General features: G+C 44.1%; 1 protein-coding gene across 3 annotated transcripts in view; it reads left to right on the top strand.

Moving 5' to 3' along the window:
• The first annotated feature begins 6,718 nt into the window (after positions 1-6,718).
• The window catches only part of ZDHHC9 (zinc finger DHHC-type palmitoyltransferase 9), a 41,218-nt gene continuing 30,679 nt past the window's right edge, over positions 6,719-17,257 (top strand). Inside the window, exons 1-3 of one of the 3 annotated variants that reach the window (XM_044391629.3) lie at positions 6,730-6,945; positions 7,292-7,360; positions 8,545-8,846. In XM_044391629.3, the coding sequence (XP_044247564.1) occupies positions 8,680-8,846 (167 nt within the window). In that variant the 5' untranslated portion in view covers positions 6,730-6,945; positions 7,292-7,360; positions 8,545-8,679. Of the gene's footprint in view, positions 6,946-7,291; positions 7,361-8,544; positions 8,847-17,257 lie in introns of all 3 variants that reach the window. The other 2 variants (XM_026520566.4, XM_057314362.1) reach the window with 2 other exon arrangements.

The following is a 17,257-nucleotide window of genomic DNA, read 5'->3' as shown; positions in this document are numbered from 1 at the left end:
AAGATCTGAGTTAACGTTTAAAAGAATCTCTCTAGGGGCACCTGGATTGCTCAGTCAGGTAAACATCTGACTCTTGGTTTCCGCTCAGGTTGTTATCTCAGGGTTGTGGGATCCAGCCCTGCATTGGGCTCCATGCTCAGCACAGAGTCTGCTTAAAACTCTCTCTCTCTCTCCCTCTGTAGCCCCCCCCTTCTAAAATCAATCAATCAATCAATCAATCAATCTTAAAAAACCAAACAAACAAACCAGAATCTCTCTAGCTGCTGTGTTAATAATAGACCAAAAGGGACCAAGGGTGGATGTAGGGAGACCAGTAAGGGGAGTATTTCTAAATGATATGTATGTACTGCCCATCGTTGGTTTACCAGCTCTAAACAACATCTAGTGACTTGCTCTAATAGGTGGGGTTTAGCTCACTTACACAGTAGCACCACCCCTCTCTTTCTCCAAATATATCACTCTTATCTCTTTAGTTCCTCTAAAGTTCTCTTTTGTTCCTCTACTTAGTACACCTCTCCAGAGACAACCATTCTAATTTATATCTTTTTGTTTGTATGTCTTCTTGGTTATCTTTGTGTCTTTATATAAGACACATAAATCTCTCTTTTTTTTTTTGGTTCCATCATCTACAGATAGTATCTCTTGATTCTGCACTTTCTAAAATTGGAATATTAGTGCCTCTACACAATTTTCCACCTCCCCTAATTTTGTCTACTTTCCAATTTCTGTGTGCTATGCTTTTACAATAAGTTTGTTAACATTTACTTTATACTTTGTAATCACAATTAGGTTGTCTGTGATTTGTCTCTAGGTTGGATTTCAAAAGTTGAAAACCAGTAAGGATAGTGTTTACATTATTGTGACTGTATAAATATGTATCTGTGTAAAGCCAAGGGATGGGCCTTGATTACATTTTCTTCTTTGTAGTTCCAATGTTACAACCTCCATTGGTTGCTCTATATGATTCTATGTCCTGGTTGCCTTAATTATTGGAAAAAGACATTTTTAAACAGTTTTGTATTTTCCTTGAATTTCTTTTTTTTTTTTTTAAATGGTAGACCTGATTTTTTTTTTTTTAAGATTTTATTTATTTATTTGACAGAGAGAGACAGCCAGCGAGAGAGGGAACACAAGCAGGGGGAGTGGGAGAGGAAGAAGCAGGCTCCCAGTGGAGAAGCCTGATGCGGGGCTCGATCCCAGGACCCCGGGATCACGCCCTGAGCCGAAGGCAGACGCCCAACGACGGAGCCACCCAGGCGCCCCTTTCCTTGAATTTCTGATTGCCATTCATTCATTTATGAATGAGTGTGTGTATGTATGTTATATGTATTTATGCTGTGGGTAGACTAAACATAGGCCTTCTTTACTGTATCTCTGCTATTTTCCAGTTTCTTTTTTATTTTGTTTATTGCTTAAAATAAATCCTATACTTCTTTAGGCCCATTTCCTGTGTTAATTCGAACCATTTCTTCACGTTTGATCCATGGATTTCTTGTATAACTTTTGTTTTCCCTGGGATTTCTTTATTGCCCCTTTTTGGTTTATTTCTGGCATTCTGTGCCTTTACTGTATCCTTAACTTTCCTAGCTCTTTTTAAAATTTTTTTGTTTTTTTAAGTAATCTCTACACCCAACGTGGGGCTCGGACTCATGACCCCGAGATCAAGAGTTGCACGCTCTACTGACTGAGCCAGCCAGGTGCCCCAGTTTTCCTAGCTCTTAACCACGTCCTCTCTTTTGCTGATTTCCCTTTTTCCTGGAGTCCTCCTATGTTCTGTATGGCATTTTTCTGGGCTGGTCGGCTCCAAAAATCGGCCTTGGTTCTGCGTATTCTGTCAACACCCTTCACTCCATTTTTTATCTTCCAGATGACATATATTATCATCTGATGTCCCTTTTCTTTGTTGTGGACTTATACCTTTTAAATCCCTCTGCTATAATTCTAATGGTGTCTTAGGAGGGAGAACAGATTAATGCATGTGGTCATTCTGCCATATTGAACAAATACACAGCCTTACAATACTTTTTTAAAATTTTGATTTTTAAGTTTTAAAATCAATAATATTTCTTGTAATTAATTCAGACACTAAAGAAGTGTATAAAATAAAACTTAAAAGTTTGTTCACCACCCTCACTCCCCAGAGGTGACACTATTTGGTAAATATCCTTCCAGACTTCTAAAATATGCATATACAAAATCGTATACATATACACATACACAAAATAAGTTTTTTTGTTTGATAGAAGTTGGATTTTATAAACATTTAGATACTGGGTTTTTAAACTTAACATATTGGGCATACCTGCATATCAACACATAGATACTTTATTTTTTTGAGATGGAGGGGGCAGAGAGAGAATCTCAAGCAGGCTCCACGTTCAGCATGGAGTCCTACATGGGGCTCGATCCCACAACCCTGAGATCATGACCTGAGCTGAAATCACGAATTGAAGGCGTAACTGACTGAGCCACCCAGGTACCACAATACTTAAATTTTAATGTAAAATTTTTATTGAAATATATACACATATAGAAAGGCCATGGTCTGCTCTTTCTGCATATATGCTATATCTCATTATTTTTATAGCTGCATAATACTCCTATCCAATAAAGATTTTTTTGTTTGATAACTTTCACAATTATAAACAATGCTATAGTAAATATCTTGGAACATATATCTTTGAACTTTTGTGTTAGTATTTCTTGATAGAAGTAGGTCTGTTGGGTCAATGGCTATGAAATGTAAAAACATTAAGAGATACTATTGAATAGCCCTGCTGAAAAAAATTTGCCAATTTATTTTTCTACTAACAGTATTTGAGAGGGTACAAACTTTTGAGGCAAACTCTCCTTAAAAGTATGGAGACTCTGCTGTGCATAGTTGAGAACTGGTCTCTGTACTGTTTTTTATTTATATTTAATGACTTCACATGAGCTGGTCTTTTCTGTCTTTGAATATTTCAAGTTCCTTAGTGGCTGGGATCATGTTGTATACTTCTTTGGTATTTCCTATAGTGCTCAGTACAGGCTGGGCAAACTGTGGGTGTTCAGTACATATTTAATGATTGACTGATAAACCAGTTTATATTTTTAGCTACACAATCCCTTGAGGTCAGCTCCTGGAATGAGAAGGCTGGGCAGAGTTAGAGACTAGGGCTGTGCCGGGTCAGTATCAGATGCTTTCACTTGGTATCAAGTTTAGACCATAATCTAAGAACCTCATTTACATAAAGCACCTAACTTAATCCCTGGCTCAGAGGAGGTTCTTAATAGGTGGTCTTTATTGGTGAGAGAGTAGTCTTAGGGATAGTGTTGAGGGTTCAAGCACAGCACCTAAAACCATTTAGGCTGGAGTCAGAAATCCACAGTCTAGAGATGAAACAAAATTCAGAACCAGCAGGAGGGGACAGGTATCAGAAGCAGAAACAGAGGCTCGTTTTGAGTTCAGTTGCATTGTAATATTACCTTCCCTGCCACACCAGGCATTTTTTATTGGGCTTTCTGTATGTTTGGCTTTGCACAGTGGCATCTTAAAGGTGCATTTCAGTCTCTGGCAGGAGCCAACAATCCCAGCACAGTGCTGTAAATACGGGAGGTGTGTAATGAAAGAGATTGATCTCTTGCCTGTCCAAGCGGATAACGTGGCAACAGTGTTGGGGATTCACTTGAGACGATGGTGCTAGAGAACAGCCATTTGGCTAGAACGAGATTATTGCCCAAGTTTTCCTAATGAGGGAGTGCGGTGCCCCTGGGATTGGGAAACCCAGAGGTCAGGCAAATAAGGATTAACTTCAGTGATAAATTTAGAGGCTCTGAAAACATGGGGGCACATGGATGACACGGGTTCAACAAAGTGAAGAATGGGTTTCCTTCTTCTTACCTTTCTGCCGCTAGTCAGCAGCATAGATAAAGGAGGGATGTGGGCCAGGTTTGTTACATATAGACGTTCATCATAACATACAGCATTTATTGTGTTTCTCCTATATGCCAGTCATTCCCTGCACATTATCTCTAATCTCCCTTATAACTCTATGAAGTAGGTATTAGATCTATTTTACGGAAGTTTATACAAGCTACTGAGAGCCAGGATTTGAATCCAGGTCTATCTGGCCATAAAGCTTTTGTGCTTTTTGCTATACACAGCATTCTGCCTCTTCTATGTCAGTCATAGCAGCCCAGGCCTCAGGGAAGTAGCTGCTGCCTAAGAACTAGTTGGTTATGTGTGGTCAGGGTGTCCCGTGGTTCCTTCCTTTGCTCATCAATTCATTATACAAATATATATTTATTTATAGCCAGAGAGTTGGGAGAGCAGTACAGGTCAGGTAAGTAGGGTGGGAAGGGACACATGTGTGTGTGTGGGGGGGGAGGGCAAGGGGACATAGAGGGGTTGAAACTTGAGAAGACAGGGCAAAAGAAAAGGGTCATCATGAGCTGGAAAGCAGGATGGGGGCTGATTTTGGGGGTCTGTTCTTGCATGCAGTACTAAATGGGTCTTTTGGTGTTTGCAGAAGAAATAGCTAGAGCAACACTAACAGGCAAGCTGCAGCCCACTGGCATCCCACAGGCCCGCACTTTATACGACAAACACACACTCACACGGGAGCCATAAATATGGAGACAGATATCTTTAAACAGGGACACCAAAATGTATACCACACAATGGAAGCCGATTGCAGTGGTGTTCCTAGTGCTCATTGTGTAGACTGTTAACTCCCCTTCAAGGGAACCGATGCTCATTTGGATATGTAAAGTCTGGGAGGTTTGTTGAGAGGAGAAGGAAAGAGAAGAGAAAAAAGAAACAATCTCATCTTATAGTCACAATTTAGTTGTGTGTGTACATTAAGACTTTCAGGATTATATGAAATGATGTAATTACAGGGAAGGAAGTGCTATGGAATGTTTGTCCATATAAATCTTCCTTATGTTTCTTTTAGTGGTAAACACAAGTAATAACAGTAATAAAACAAGCCTGACCTACACAGCCACTTAATCCCAGAGAGATGTGACCCAGAGCAGGGAGGGGCAGAGCCCAGGAATGCGTTGCTGTGACACATTGATTCCAGGCCTCCCTGGGCTTCACCTGAGCCTGAGATATGGACAAAGTATGTTTGGAAGCTGCAGAGATTTATTTGTGACTGCTCCACAGTCAGGGGGATGGCAGCTAGGGTAAACATGCTATTCCTAAGGGCATCTAGTGTACACAGGCTTGAGAATCCAGGGGTCTGATGGGGCTGAGGGAAGTTCCTCTCCCTTCCATACCAAGGGTGTGCAATACCAGAACCCTCCAGGATTCAAAGGGGGAGAACTGGAGACAATGATACCGATCATACAGTTTATAGGGAATAAAGCAAGGATTATAATCAGCATGAGTGCTAAGGAACAATAGAAGCTTTATAAAGACATACTTTACCTTACAAATTAATTATAACACATCTCTCTCATAAGAGAATTACCTAGTGATTTTTTAATCCTTTAAAATTTTTGATTGAAGGGTGGCGTCAAATGTAATTATCATTAGATAGCTTTTTTCTTCATGTCAGGTGAGACCCAAATACTGTAAAGGAGAAATAGTTCCTGACCATGTACATGGTCCTTCAACTAACACACACAAAAACTGCCTTGGGAAGAGCTTTGGCAGTCTCCTCTGTATTAATTGCAAATACTCTCACCCTAGAGAAACTTTATTCAAGCTCAGGAAAATGCTAGCAACCTAGGCACTGTCCCCAACAATGTGACGGGTAAGGAGAGGCCACCTTCAGCCCTTTCTCATATTTCCCCTTACATCTGGAAGCCAAGAGCCATACTGGTGGAAAAAGACCTAATACCTTTTAAAGTCCGCTGTATAATATTAATGCTCTGGTTCTCAACTGTTTTTCCCACTCCAATCTCTAACTTCTTGTAAAGGATGCGGTTCACTTGCATCAGTAGCAGTGGCTCATTGTGGCAGTAGCTGCAGAGGGGGGAGGCAGAAGGAAAGAATCAGTGTAGTTGGTGGGTGGGGATTCTGCCTTGGATCCCCGCCCCCTCCAATTATCATAAGCTCTCTGAAGCGAATAGTAATTTACAACCTTCTTGGCAATCTTCATTACCTACCTGGAAGAATTTAAGTCCTGTCGGTAGAGTTTCTCTAACTTCATTACAATTACTGGTTTTCGGTACTGCAAAATGATTCTACGTTCCTGGGGACAGCTATCTCTTTCAAGTTCCTTTTTATGTTTGTTTGTTTTGTTCCGGAAGCCTTAGAGATGCAGGCTAGGGTGATTGGGACAGAGGCGAGGTCCCTAACTACTGAATGGGACTTGGGAGGCAGAGGACTTGTTTTTATGCTGATAAAGAGTAAAATCCGGAGTCGCGGTTGATTTCAAGAACGTAGGGCCGAAGAGGCCCTGGGCGGACGTAGTATGGGGTGAGCTCCCGGATCTGTGAGCCAGTATTGCTTCAGCGTCTCACCCTGTGTGTGAGGGGAGGCTGGTAGCCCGTCCCTCCTTGTCCCATCAGCACTACCTTTCACCTCTGTCTCTGCATAACTATATCTCACATCGGCGCTCAGACCCCAAAGGGAGGCTGGCAGTGGCTTGGCAGGTGGGAACGAAGCCGGGAGATGGGTGGGGGAGTGGGGTGGAGGCAGCATCGAGTGGCGTTCAGGGTAGCCAATGGTACTTCAGGGCAGGGGAGGCAGGGGCGGAGGCGCCGAGGCCGAGCAGCCAATGGCGAGCGAGCAACTACTGGAACGACCTGGTGACGTGAGGAGCGTTCCATTCGGCCAGCGGTGGGCGGTTGCCACAGCTGGTTTAGGGCCCCGACCATTGGGGCCCCTTGTCAGGAGGAGGCAGCCTCCGGGCTGGGGAGGAGAAGTCTCTGCCACCTCTGGCAGCTGACGCGGTCCCCTGGGACGGTGCACTTCCTGCCCTCAGTTCCCTGTCGAGTTCGGTCTCCCGGGTTCAGGTAACGAGGGGTGGGGGTTGGGGTCTCCTGGGCTCGGCCGCATGGTGGGCTACAAACCCCTCCGCCGCGCCGGGCCGAGCGGACACAGGCAACTGCCCTTCTCAGCTGGGCAGCCGCCGAGCCCCTGGCCGCGGGTGACTACACGTGGCGGGGCGTGTGTGAGTGTGTACGAGCGTGTGGAGGTGGCGCGCGTCCCAACCTGCCTGGGGCGGTGGTCCGCTGCGTGGCCGAGGCAGGGCTGGCCTCCGGAGGCCGCGCCCGCAGCCCGCCCCGGACTCGGGCCTCCGGTCCCCGGCTGGTGGGCCGGTCACTGGCTCTCGACGGATTTTGATCTTTGTTCTCCCAGGGCCCGGCTCCCCTTCCTGGTCTCTCTTCTCCCGCTGGGCGGGTTTATCTGGAGGAGATTGTTTTCCAGGTTAGTTTTACACAAAGGAAGTGTTCTCTGCACCTCTGGTGCTCCCTCCCCTTGGCCAAGCCTTCTTGTTTTCTCATTTCCCTGCTCATCTCCTGGTATCTATTTGGACCCTTGCCCTCTCCAGCCCGGAATGATTTTGGGTTGGTTGTTTCTCATCAGTCAGGCGGGGTGCGGGCTTCCACCTCATTCTCGCCAGCGTGGGGCATGTGGTATCAGTAAATAGAGGCCACAGCACCACACCTGAGAGGAGAAGGGTGGCAGTGGCTGAGAAAGACTGGGCCTGGGGGTTCGGAATGCCAAGTAGAGATGGCACGTATGGAATGTCCCAGAAAGCAAGCCCCTTTATGACTTTTCTTAGCTGCTGCCATGTCTACCCACCCCCACCCCCAACCATTCCAGAACCTCTACTCCCTAAGTCAGCCTTTCACCTACAGGTCTGTGATATGGTTTCATTAAGATTCCCACAAATGTTTGGCTAGACTGGCAAGGTGGGTTCATTTCCCGAACTCGGGAAGTTACAGAGGGTTTGATTAGGGGAAATCTGTTTTGAGTAAATACAACCTGGGTATGTGTACAGAGTGTCCAGAACCTCCTAGCCCTGCCAGAGGCTGACTTATTCCCGGGTGTGATTCATATTTGAGTGGCTAATTGGAGAAAGAAGGTGAAGTGGAGGAGGGGAGGGAACGGCCCCTTAGGGACAGAAACTCTACTATTGTTTTTAGAGTCCTCTTACTGATGATTATAGAGCAGTGTGGTATAGTGGAAGGTGCCCTGGATTGGAAGTCAGCAGACGTGTTTTCTTGGCTTAGGTTTGCGGCTGTGTGACCCTGGATAAGTTATTTCCTCTCTTCGGTCTTAACTTTACTCATTTCCGAAACTAGGTAATTGGGGTTATCACCCATAAAATCCCTTCTGGTTCCAAGGTTCTATGATGATCAAATCATCAGTATTATATTGGAAGCATAGGGATTTATTTAAGAAGATATGCTAGCCCCCTTCTTTTTTTTGAGAACCTTTAACCTTTTCTCCTTTTAGAGGACAAACACAGATTGGAAATAAACTTTTCCCGCTTACCTACCCCTACCCCTTCAGGCAGTGCTCATCTTTCCACCTCTGGGAAAGGAGGATTGAACTGCATTTTCTTGTTCCTGCCTCATTTTTTTTCCTTTTGTGCTTTTTCTTAGGGCTAGAAATTGGACTTTTGATGATGTTTGACCCCGCGGCAGCAATAGCAGGCATCGTGATTTCAAAGCTGGGCTCAGCTTCTGTTTCTTCCCTCTTGTAATCACAAAGCCCATTTTGGACCGGGAATTCCAATCATGTCTGTGATGGTGGTGAGAAAGAAGGTGACACGGAAATGGGAGAAACTCCCAGGCAGGAACACCTTCTGCTGTGATGGGCGAGTCATGATGGCCCGGCAAAAGGGCATCTTCTATTTGACCCTCTTCCTCATCCTGGGGACATGTACACTCTTCTTCGCCTTCGAGTGAGTTTCCATTGAGTAGAATTACCTGATTATGGTTACTTTGGGTCCAGAGGAAGAACCTTCTTTCTGGGAAGTTTGTGAATGGTCCTTGGATGGCACTGTCCTCTTGAGCAATGTCCTTAGATCACGCCAACCGAATTCATTTCTTTGTGCTTATAGCAGAATACCTGCTTCCTAAAAAGGCCAAGACCTTTGACCCCAATTTTATAGCACTGATTTGGGGTTACCCCTGGCACACTTGGGAAATAAAGGAATTTGTCTTTGTTATTCACCTCTCCTTTTCAGTGGTCTCCTTAGGTGCTTAGTGACAGACTTCCTCTTCCCCACCCATTTTGGGCCTAGGGGCAGCCCTCGTGGTCATAACTCAATACCACAAAACTCAACTATTCTGTTATTCTGGGCCTCATTTCCTCAGGGCTCAGCTCTCCGCTAGCTATTAAATTGAAAAGCCATGTGAATTGGGGACCTGAAGATTGGTTTCAGTCTCAACTGTGCCACAAACTAGCCGCATGTGTGGTACATATGTGTTTATTAAATGTGAGTTTCACTCAAGATCCTTCAACATAAACAACTCTGTATTCTGTGTGTGCCTGATACCAGCCTTGGAGTTATTTTTTTTCTGCGATGTAACAACTAGTACTAGAGCCACTGTTTGAATCCTGTATAGGCCACTGCTCTAGGGAGGTGGTCAGTTGGATTCTAGGGTACTATGGCATGACTCCTGGGTGTGCTGAGAATGCTATATACTCTAGGGTTGGGAGCAATGCTAATTGGTGTGGGACTATTATGAGGAGGGCCCTGAGGAGCCAAGAGGTGTGTGTGTAGACTGTGAGCCACACCTGATATGAGCCTGCTATAGTTCATATACTAGAGTGACGTGAAAATGGAGCTCCCATGCTGGGGCGTGGCTGTGGGAGGGAGGAGGGGGCTTCTCAGCCAGCCTTTAGTGGGTAATTAAAATGAGCTCTGGTCTCTTGGAGCTCATTTTTGCCCTTCTTCTGTAAGGGCTCCAGGCTTTCCCAGTGCATCAAGAATGATTTTTCAGGCTGCTTTGCCAGACTTTTTGATGGTTGCAGCTGGCTTGAATAACAGCGTTGGGGGGGGCAGTTTATAACAGGGCTAGGAAAGGAAGGTCAGAGAGGCTCTTTGTCAAAGGCACTTTTGCTGCTGCTGTTGCTGCTGACTTTGTGAAGTATTTGGCAAAGTCAGGTTGATGATGGCTTCTTAGCTGCTTTCCAGTCTGAGGTTTATGGTGGAACGTGTGTATGTGTGTACTTGTGTGTGGTACAAGTGAGCATGTGTGGCCAGGCAGGCGTATGTGTAACATTAAAAAAAATGTTTCCCCTCTCACCCTTCTCTCCAAGTTTTGTTTTTTGTTTTTTGGGGTTTTTTTTTTTGTTTTGTTTTGTTTGTTTTTTGCTTTATTCCTGCCTTGCTTCTTTTTGAAAGTACAGAGCCAAACTCTGCTCTCTATCATTCTCCCTCTTTCAGTCCTTCCCTGCTGAATCACTAGCTCTTTTTGCCACCACACCCTTCCATCTTTGAGTTAAATTTTTGTGGTTGGAACCATTTGAAACAGAGATGAGATTTGTTTCCAGGCCCAGAGTAAGCTGGTAATTCTGGGCCCAGGAAACCTCTGGTTTGGCTGTCCAGGGGAACTTGAAATTTGGAGCTATTGGCATTTGGCCCTTTTTGTATCTGGGAGCCAGACAGAGTCTGATTTGTATCTGTCCCACTTAGGCCCCAGAAGCCTCTGAACAAAACTGCCTGTGGGATGAAGCTTATAATTAGCCAAGTTACTGTTTGACCGAGGTAGGTTGAGTTTTCTACCAAGATGACCTTTTTTCCCCAAGTTATTTCTTGTGCTTTGCCCTCAGATATGAAGGGTGAGGTTGTTTGTGTACTGCCTTGAGTTCCAACTGTCCGTGTGATAGAGTAAATATTTTTTAAAGATTTTATTTATTTATTTATTTGAGAGAGAGAGAGAGAGAGAGCAAGCTGGGGTAGGAGCAGAGGGAGAGGGACAAGCAGACTCTGTGCTGAGCGAGGAGCCCAGTGCAGGGCTCCGTCCCACAAGCCTGAGATCATGACCTGAGCTGAAATCAAGAGTCCAACACTTAACCAACTGAGCCACCCAGATAGAGTAAATATGTTTGAGGGTAGGGCTGGGAGAGGGAGAAGGGGAGGAGAAGGAGAAAGAAGTTAATGTGTGAGCGAAGGAGTGGAATGGGAAAGCATAAAGCTGACCAAAGGGGAGAGGACCCTGTGATGAATCCTTTTTACTGAGAGTGGTGGAATCTGTTTGTGCACATGCACATGTGTTTGTGTGTTTGTGTTCGTGTGTGTCTGTCACGTATAGACACACAGACAGACACTCTAGGTGGTGGCTGCCTTATGCCTAGCCAATGACAGGCTGTACAAAGGACAGCAGCATGCTTCTGAGGCATGAAATCTCTTCCTGGTCGACCTTTTCCTTTGGAATATATAATTCACTACCAATCACACGGTGGGGGATAGGATTTGGGGGGCAAATATGGGCCCCTTTGTTAGCATTAGAATTTAGGGAGACCTCAGGAAATCAGCTGATCTAGTCCCCTGCCTTCAGGCAGGAGAGGGCGTCTGAACCACCAGTGACAGAGGGCTGTCTATTTTCATCCTCAAATTGTCTAGGAGTGTAGATTCCACATCCTCTGGCTGCTGCATTTTTGCCTTGGGGAAGTCTAGATCTTGCCGCACATCTGGACCTGCATTTTCGTAATAGGGTCTTGCCTGCAGCAGGTGCTTAGGAACAAGTGCAAGTTGATTATAGCTGCCCATGGCACAGCCCTGGGTCAGCCAGATGGCTTGAGAAATCTGGTCAGGCATGTGGGCACCCCTTGATGAAAAGCATGCAGTATTAGTAGTGCCAGTAGATATCTTTTTATTTTTGGATTTTGCCTTTACACCTTTAGACTTTTCAAAGGAGGGACCTGTAAGTTTCAGTGGACAGACAGTAGGTTGAATACATAAAATGAAAGAAGGTTGTTCATCTAGGAGTTAGCTCTGTATTAGAAGTGTTTCCAAAGATACTGGGTGGCCATCTCTCAGGGCTGCTGTCACAAAGTGGATTCCTGCCCAGGATGGGAAATCAGGCTAGATTATCACTAAGCCTCTTGCAACTCTTGAGAGTCTGAAATTCTGTATAACTGTTGTGTTTGTCTGGAAGATTCAAATATACACACTGAAAAGGAAAGGCTAGATTACCGGTAGGTAGCTGTATTTAAATATATTTCACATTTAAATATAATTGTATCTATGGTAAATGTATTGACTTTAAAAGCAGAGTGAAAATTGTGCAGTGCTTAAAAAAAGGATTTCCTAATTTATTTTTAGGGTGAGATATTTAGGAAATGTGAGTGGATATGCCAGTTTCAGCTTTGACCACATGAACCATTCTCAGTCTTCTGCCCAAACCCCGTCCAGCTTATGTGAACATGTAGCCACCAGCTTGGCCAGTAATGTCGGGACATTATAGCGGAATGACATTGACAACTGTGAGGTGTCCAGCTACTCAAAGACTATTGTGGTGTTTAGTCAAATTCAACTTCCTGATAAAGCTTGGGGAAAGGACCAAGTGCACTGTCTTCTGGAATTGGCTTCCTAGCTGTCTCTTTTAACTTTATGACCAGATTACAGGTGGGGTCAAGGTACCCAGACTTCTCTTGTGACAAGAATGACTGTGTGACTCTTGACCCCTGAAGTAGAAGTAGTTTGCTTACATGATTAGTGCTTATGCCTCATTGTGCTGTATGTAGAGGAAATTGTATCAAAGCACTATCAAACCCTGTTGGACTGACCCTTGCAGGTACTTTTGATGTGCAGAGGAGTCATTGAATTGGATGAACTGAAAAAAGCTTTGTTTTTTTGTGTTTTTTTTCTAAAGATTTTATTTATTTATTTGACAGAGAGAAAGACAGCCAGTGAGAGAGGGAACGCAAGCAGGGGGAGTGGGAGAGGAAGAGGCAGGCTCCCAGCAGAGGAGCCTGATGCGGGGCTTGATCCCAGGACCCTGGGATCATGCCCTGAGCTGAAGGCAGATGCTTAATGACTGAGCCACCCAGGCGCCCCTGAAAAAAGCTTTGTAATGCTGCTTTGTAATTGACCCACTTCTAGCCTATCCAAATTCTACCTCACTTTCAAGTCCCTTCTTGAATCTTCCTTCATGAAACCTTTCCAGGAATTTCTGCATTTGTAGGACTGATTGTACATACTGTTCATTTAACACATCATCATATGACATTTCTTGGATTTCTAAATTCTATGATTATTACCCTTCGAGCCCTTTCAATGTGAGGGACTATCTTATATGTCTGTGTAGCCCCCACAGTGCCTTCCACCAGACCTTACTTAGAGTAGGTGGTCAATAAATGTTACTGAATTAAAACATTCTGGATACACTTAAAATGTAACAGTCTTGACTCACAGAATCATAGAATGGTAGAACTGGAAGGGGCATTGGAGACTATCTCCATCCTTTTGCAGGTGAGGAAACCAGGACCACAGAAGATAGGTCCCTTTATCAAGATCAGTCAGCCAGCCAATGCCTCTATATGACACTACCTTTCATCTCATTGTTACCTTTTTAATATGGAATCCTGAAGACATTCAGATTTACTAAAGCGTGCATAGTGCCAAATGCTAGACTAGCATATTCTGGGTTCTTGCTAGCTAGTGATTGTGTTACCTAGTGGCATCTAGGTTATTTGGGTCTCCTAGCTCATGCTCCTAGGAAATGAAGGTGTCTTTGTAGAAAACTAATAGCATTCTGGCATAGCATTCTGGTAGCCTACAGGAACAGAGAAGCCCATCTTTAAGTGTGAACCTAGGAAGGAAGCTTTGTGAGTTAGGAGGGATCATCACCTCTGTGGCTACTCATAGTCCTTGCTGCTCGAATGAGGATGGCTTGGAGAAAAATTAAGCAATGTGTGCTCCCTACCATGTGGGTGATCCTGATGAGAGGGGCATGTCCCTGCAGAGAAATGGAAGAAAAAAGGCAATATGACAGCACAAAGTTACCAGGTTGAGGAAACACAGAGCTATGTAGACCAAAGCCAAACTGACATGGCAGAATATTTGTGTCTATAGTTCCAAAGTCCAGGTTCCTGAAGTTACTTAGATGAGATTAAGAAGAGGAAAAAGTGACTTTATCGTGATCTCTAACCAAGAGAACATTCTCTGGAAGATTTTTCTGTGGAGGTTCTGTCTTGTGCTTTACCTAGTCCAAGATTCTGTCTAAGACTTGGCCAACCAAATCGCAGTTCTAGAAAGTCATAGTTGCCTCTCTGATGTCAGTCTGTTAAAGTACGTAGCTAAGTTCAACTTCCTGATAAAGCATGTTCCCTGGAGAAGGGTTGGGTTATGTCTCCTGAACAGTATGCTTTCCTTTCTTTGCAGTTCCGTCATTCACAATTTATCCGTATATTTTCAGCCTCTACTACTTTTTATGGTAATGACTTTCACACTGTCAATCTCTACTGAAATCATCTCCCATCTTTTTTTAAAGATTTATTTATTTATTTATTTGAGAGAGAGAGAAAGAGGGAATGAGTGGGAGGGGCAGAGGGAGAGGGAGAGAGAATCTCAAGCAGACTCCATGCTGAGTGCAGAGACCGATGTGGGGCTCCATCCCAGGACCCTAAGATCATGATCTGAGCTGAAACCAAGAGTTGGACACTTAACCGACTGCACCACCAGGCGCCCCTCCCATCTTTTGAGAATGAGTCTTAATTGAGTATAGTGATTTTCTATTTTGGGAAAAGCGAGCACAGAGAACAGGGATATCCCCCAGCATGCTGACATCCGTTGAGATGTTTATTGAGGGAAAGAAGAGACCTCCTAAATCTTCTTTCTCAGAGACACCGGAGCTGGTATTGTGTTTAAGAACAAAGGAGGCACCTTATGCCTTTTGCAATAGCAAGAAGCTAGTGAATTCAGGGTAATTAGGGGGATATTTCTGGAATGGAGCAATGAGAAGGCAAGAATCTTAGGTTGATGATTAGATAAGGCCAGTTACTGTAGCGCCTTGGAATACTGGCTGTGGGGTTTGGGGATTAATATAAAAAGCAGCAGGGAATTGTTCTAAGTTTTTGAGCAGGAGTATATTATAATTGAAATTTGTTACTTGTTATATTTGAAATTTGTTATTTTTGTTATAATCGAAATGTGAAATTTGCTGTTATCACTGTGATTTAGTAACTACTTAGCAGGTTTACCTGGCTAGAGATTTTGGCCCTCTTCAGTAAGAAGATGGCTCATTGCCTCTGAATTGAAAATGTCCCTGTTTGGTTAATTTTCCCCATTGCTACTGGAGCAAAACAGGCTTATGCGTCTTCTTCTGACCTTCACATAGCAGTCAGTCTGGAGGCTGATTTTAAATTATGTTTTTAGTGTCCAAGGAAACTTTTTCCCTATCAGCAGACTCTTGAGTGTCATCAGAAGACCCTTGAGCCAGTCTTATAGGTGATTCTACATGCTTACTATGCTTTAGAAGTAGGTAGTGTGTAAGAGAACAGACAACTGTCCATATCAGTGAGGACTTATAGCAAAGGCTTATTACTATTATGTGGGACAAGGGCCATCTTGGGAGTCTAACCTTGGGCCCTTTCTGCTGTTCCAAGCACAGCTCTTCCTTAAAGCCACCCTTAACAGCTGCTATGGGAGCGGTTTTAAGCAGTCGCCAGCTTCCCAAGAAAGCTCTTCTCTGACCACTTATAGTCCTTAGAGTCTGAATCACCATCCTAACACTTGATTATTGGTCTTATCTTATTCTTCAGCTGTTTCATATGTTGCTTATATTTTTCCCAACAAAATTAACTCCCGTTTTCTCTTGTTCTTTATTTGTTAGACCCATAAACACTTGTTGGCTGATTGATTGCACTGAGCTATTAGGGAGACTTAGAGGTAGAGTACTGTATAGAACACCAATTCGTGCTCCCAGTCTGTGAGGCAGAGCCTGCTATGGAATCTCTCTGGTTTCTTACCAACGCCACTCATGAATCTCTTTTGAATTTTTTCATGTCAGTTGAAGTCTGTGTCATTATCATTGTCCCTCCAATGAACTAGCATGCTAGGGATGGGGGATGGGACATGACACACCAGCCCAGCCTGGCACTGCTGGTTACTGCTAGACAGTACCACCATGTGGCCCATGGGACATATGGAAGTCCAGTCATGTAGCCCAGCTATGGAAGCCTGAGGCCAATCAACAGGTTGGTAGAAGGTGGCTTAAAGTAATGATATCTCTTCAGGTGGCATGAAGGAAGACTTAGTGGGGACATGGTTGCATTTATAAAATTCACAATGGAGAAAAGCAACTTCTAAACCCTTTGGAAGGGGGAAAGCCTCTTGGTGCTGTGGAGACAAAAGAGGGTTCTGTTTCAAGAAGTGTATGGATATCATTATTCCAAGAAGTGATATAAATGGAAAATCCTAGGAGATTTCAAAAACACTTAGCTTTTATTCATGGATGACAGATCCAGTCTTCCAGTAAGATGAATTAGGGATTTAGGATACTCCTGACTTTTCAGGTTGATATTGGGAATTGCCACTAAATTTTCACATACCCTATTCCTGTCAGAGACAGATCTCTAGCTTACTGCAATTATGGGATTAACCCAAGGGGTATTTTTAAAAAAGATTTTATTAAGTTATTTGAGGGATAGCGAGCGAGAGCAGGAGCAGTGGGGAGAGGGTGAAGCAGGCTCCCCGCCACTGAGCAAGGAGCTGGACATGGGGCTCAGTCCCAGAACCCTGGAATCATGACCTGAGCCGAAGGCAGATTAACCAACTGAGCCACCCAGGCACCCCCTAAGGGGGTATTTTGGATCATAACTATTAAAGACAGACACGATAGGCTGTAGTTAACAGCAGTCTTAGCTACTGGCTCTCTAAGTTTCCTCTTACTTGGAGTGGAAAGGCCTGCTGGTCCCACATCTGCCTTCCCAGCCACACCCACTTGCTAGTGACAACTGGCTGCCAATAGCCTCATCTCTGGAGAACAATACAATCGGCTATTGTGTACTTGTTGACATACAGAGTGGATTGTTTTAGCAGGTGCAGAAGATAGTCCGTGTGGAGATTACAGAGACCTTTATCCTTGATGGCATAGCGCAATTCAAATCTAAGTTGTCCTTTGTCTGGTTAGCAAGCAGGTGTTGGAATGGGATTTAGTTAATCTCTTCGGGTCCTTCGTGCATGGGGGCAACATTGATTGTGTGTGTGTGTGAGAGAGAGCGAGAGAAAGAGAGAGAGAGAGAGATCTATTTTCTCTATATCTTTTTTCTATAATAAAATGATTTAAAATCCCTTTGGTGGCCAATCAGATAGCCCTGATTTTTCTATTTATTGGAGACTGTACACCCAGAGTATTTTGA

The sequence above is a fragment of the Ursus arctos genome, chromosome X (genome assembly GCF_023065955.2).
Source record: "Ursus arctos isolate Adak ecotype North America chromosome X, UrsArc2.0, whole genome shotgun sequence".
NCBI classification, from domain to species: domain Eukaryota; kingdom Metazoa; phylum Chordata; class Mammalia; order Carnivora; family Ursidae; genus Ursus; species Ursus arctos.
The sequence above is the reverse complement of the archived record's forward strand: the minus strand, read 5'-3'. Positions and strand labels throughout refer to the sequence as shown.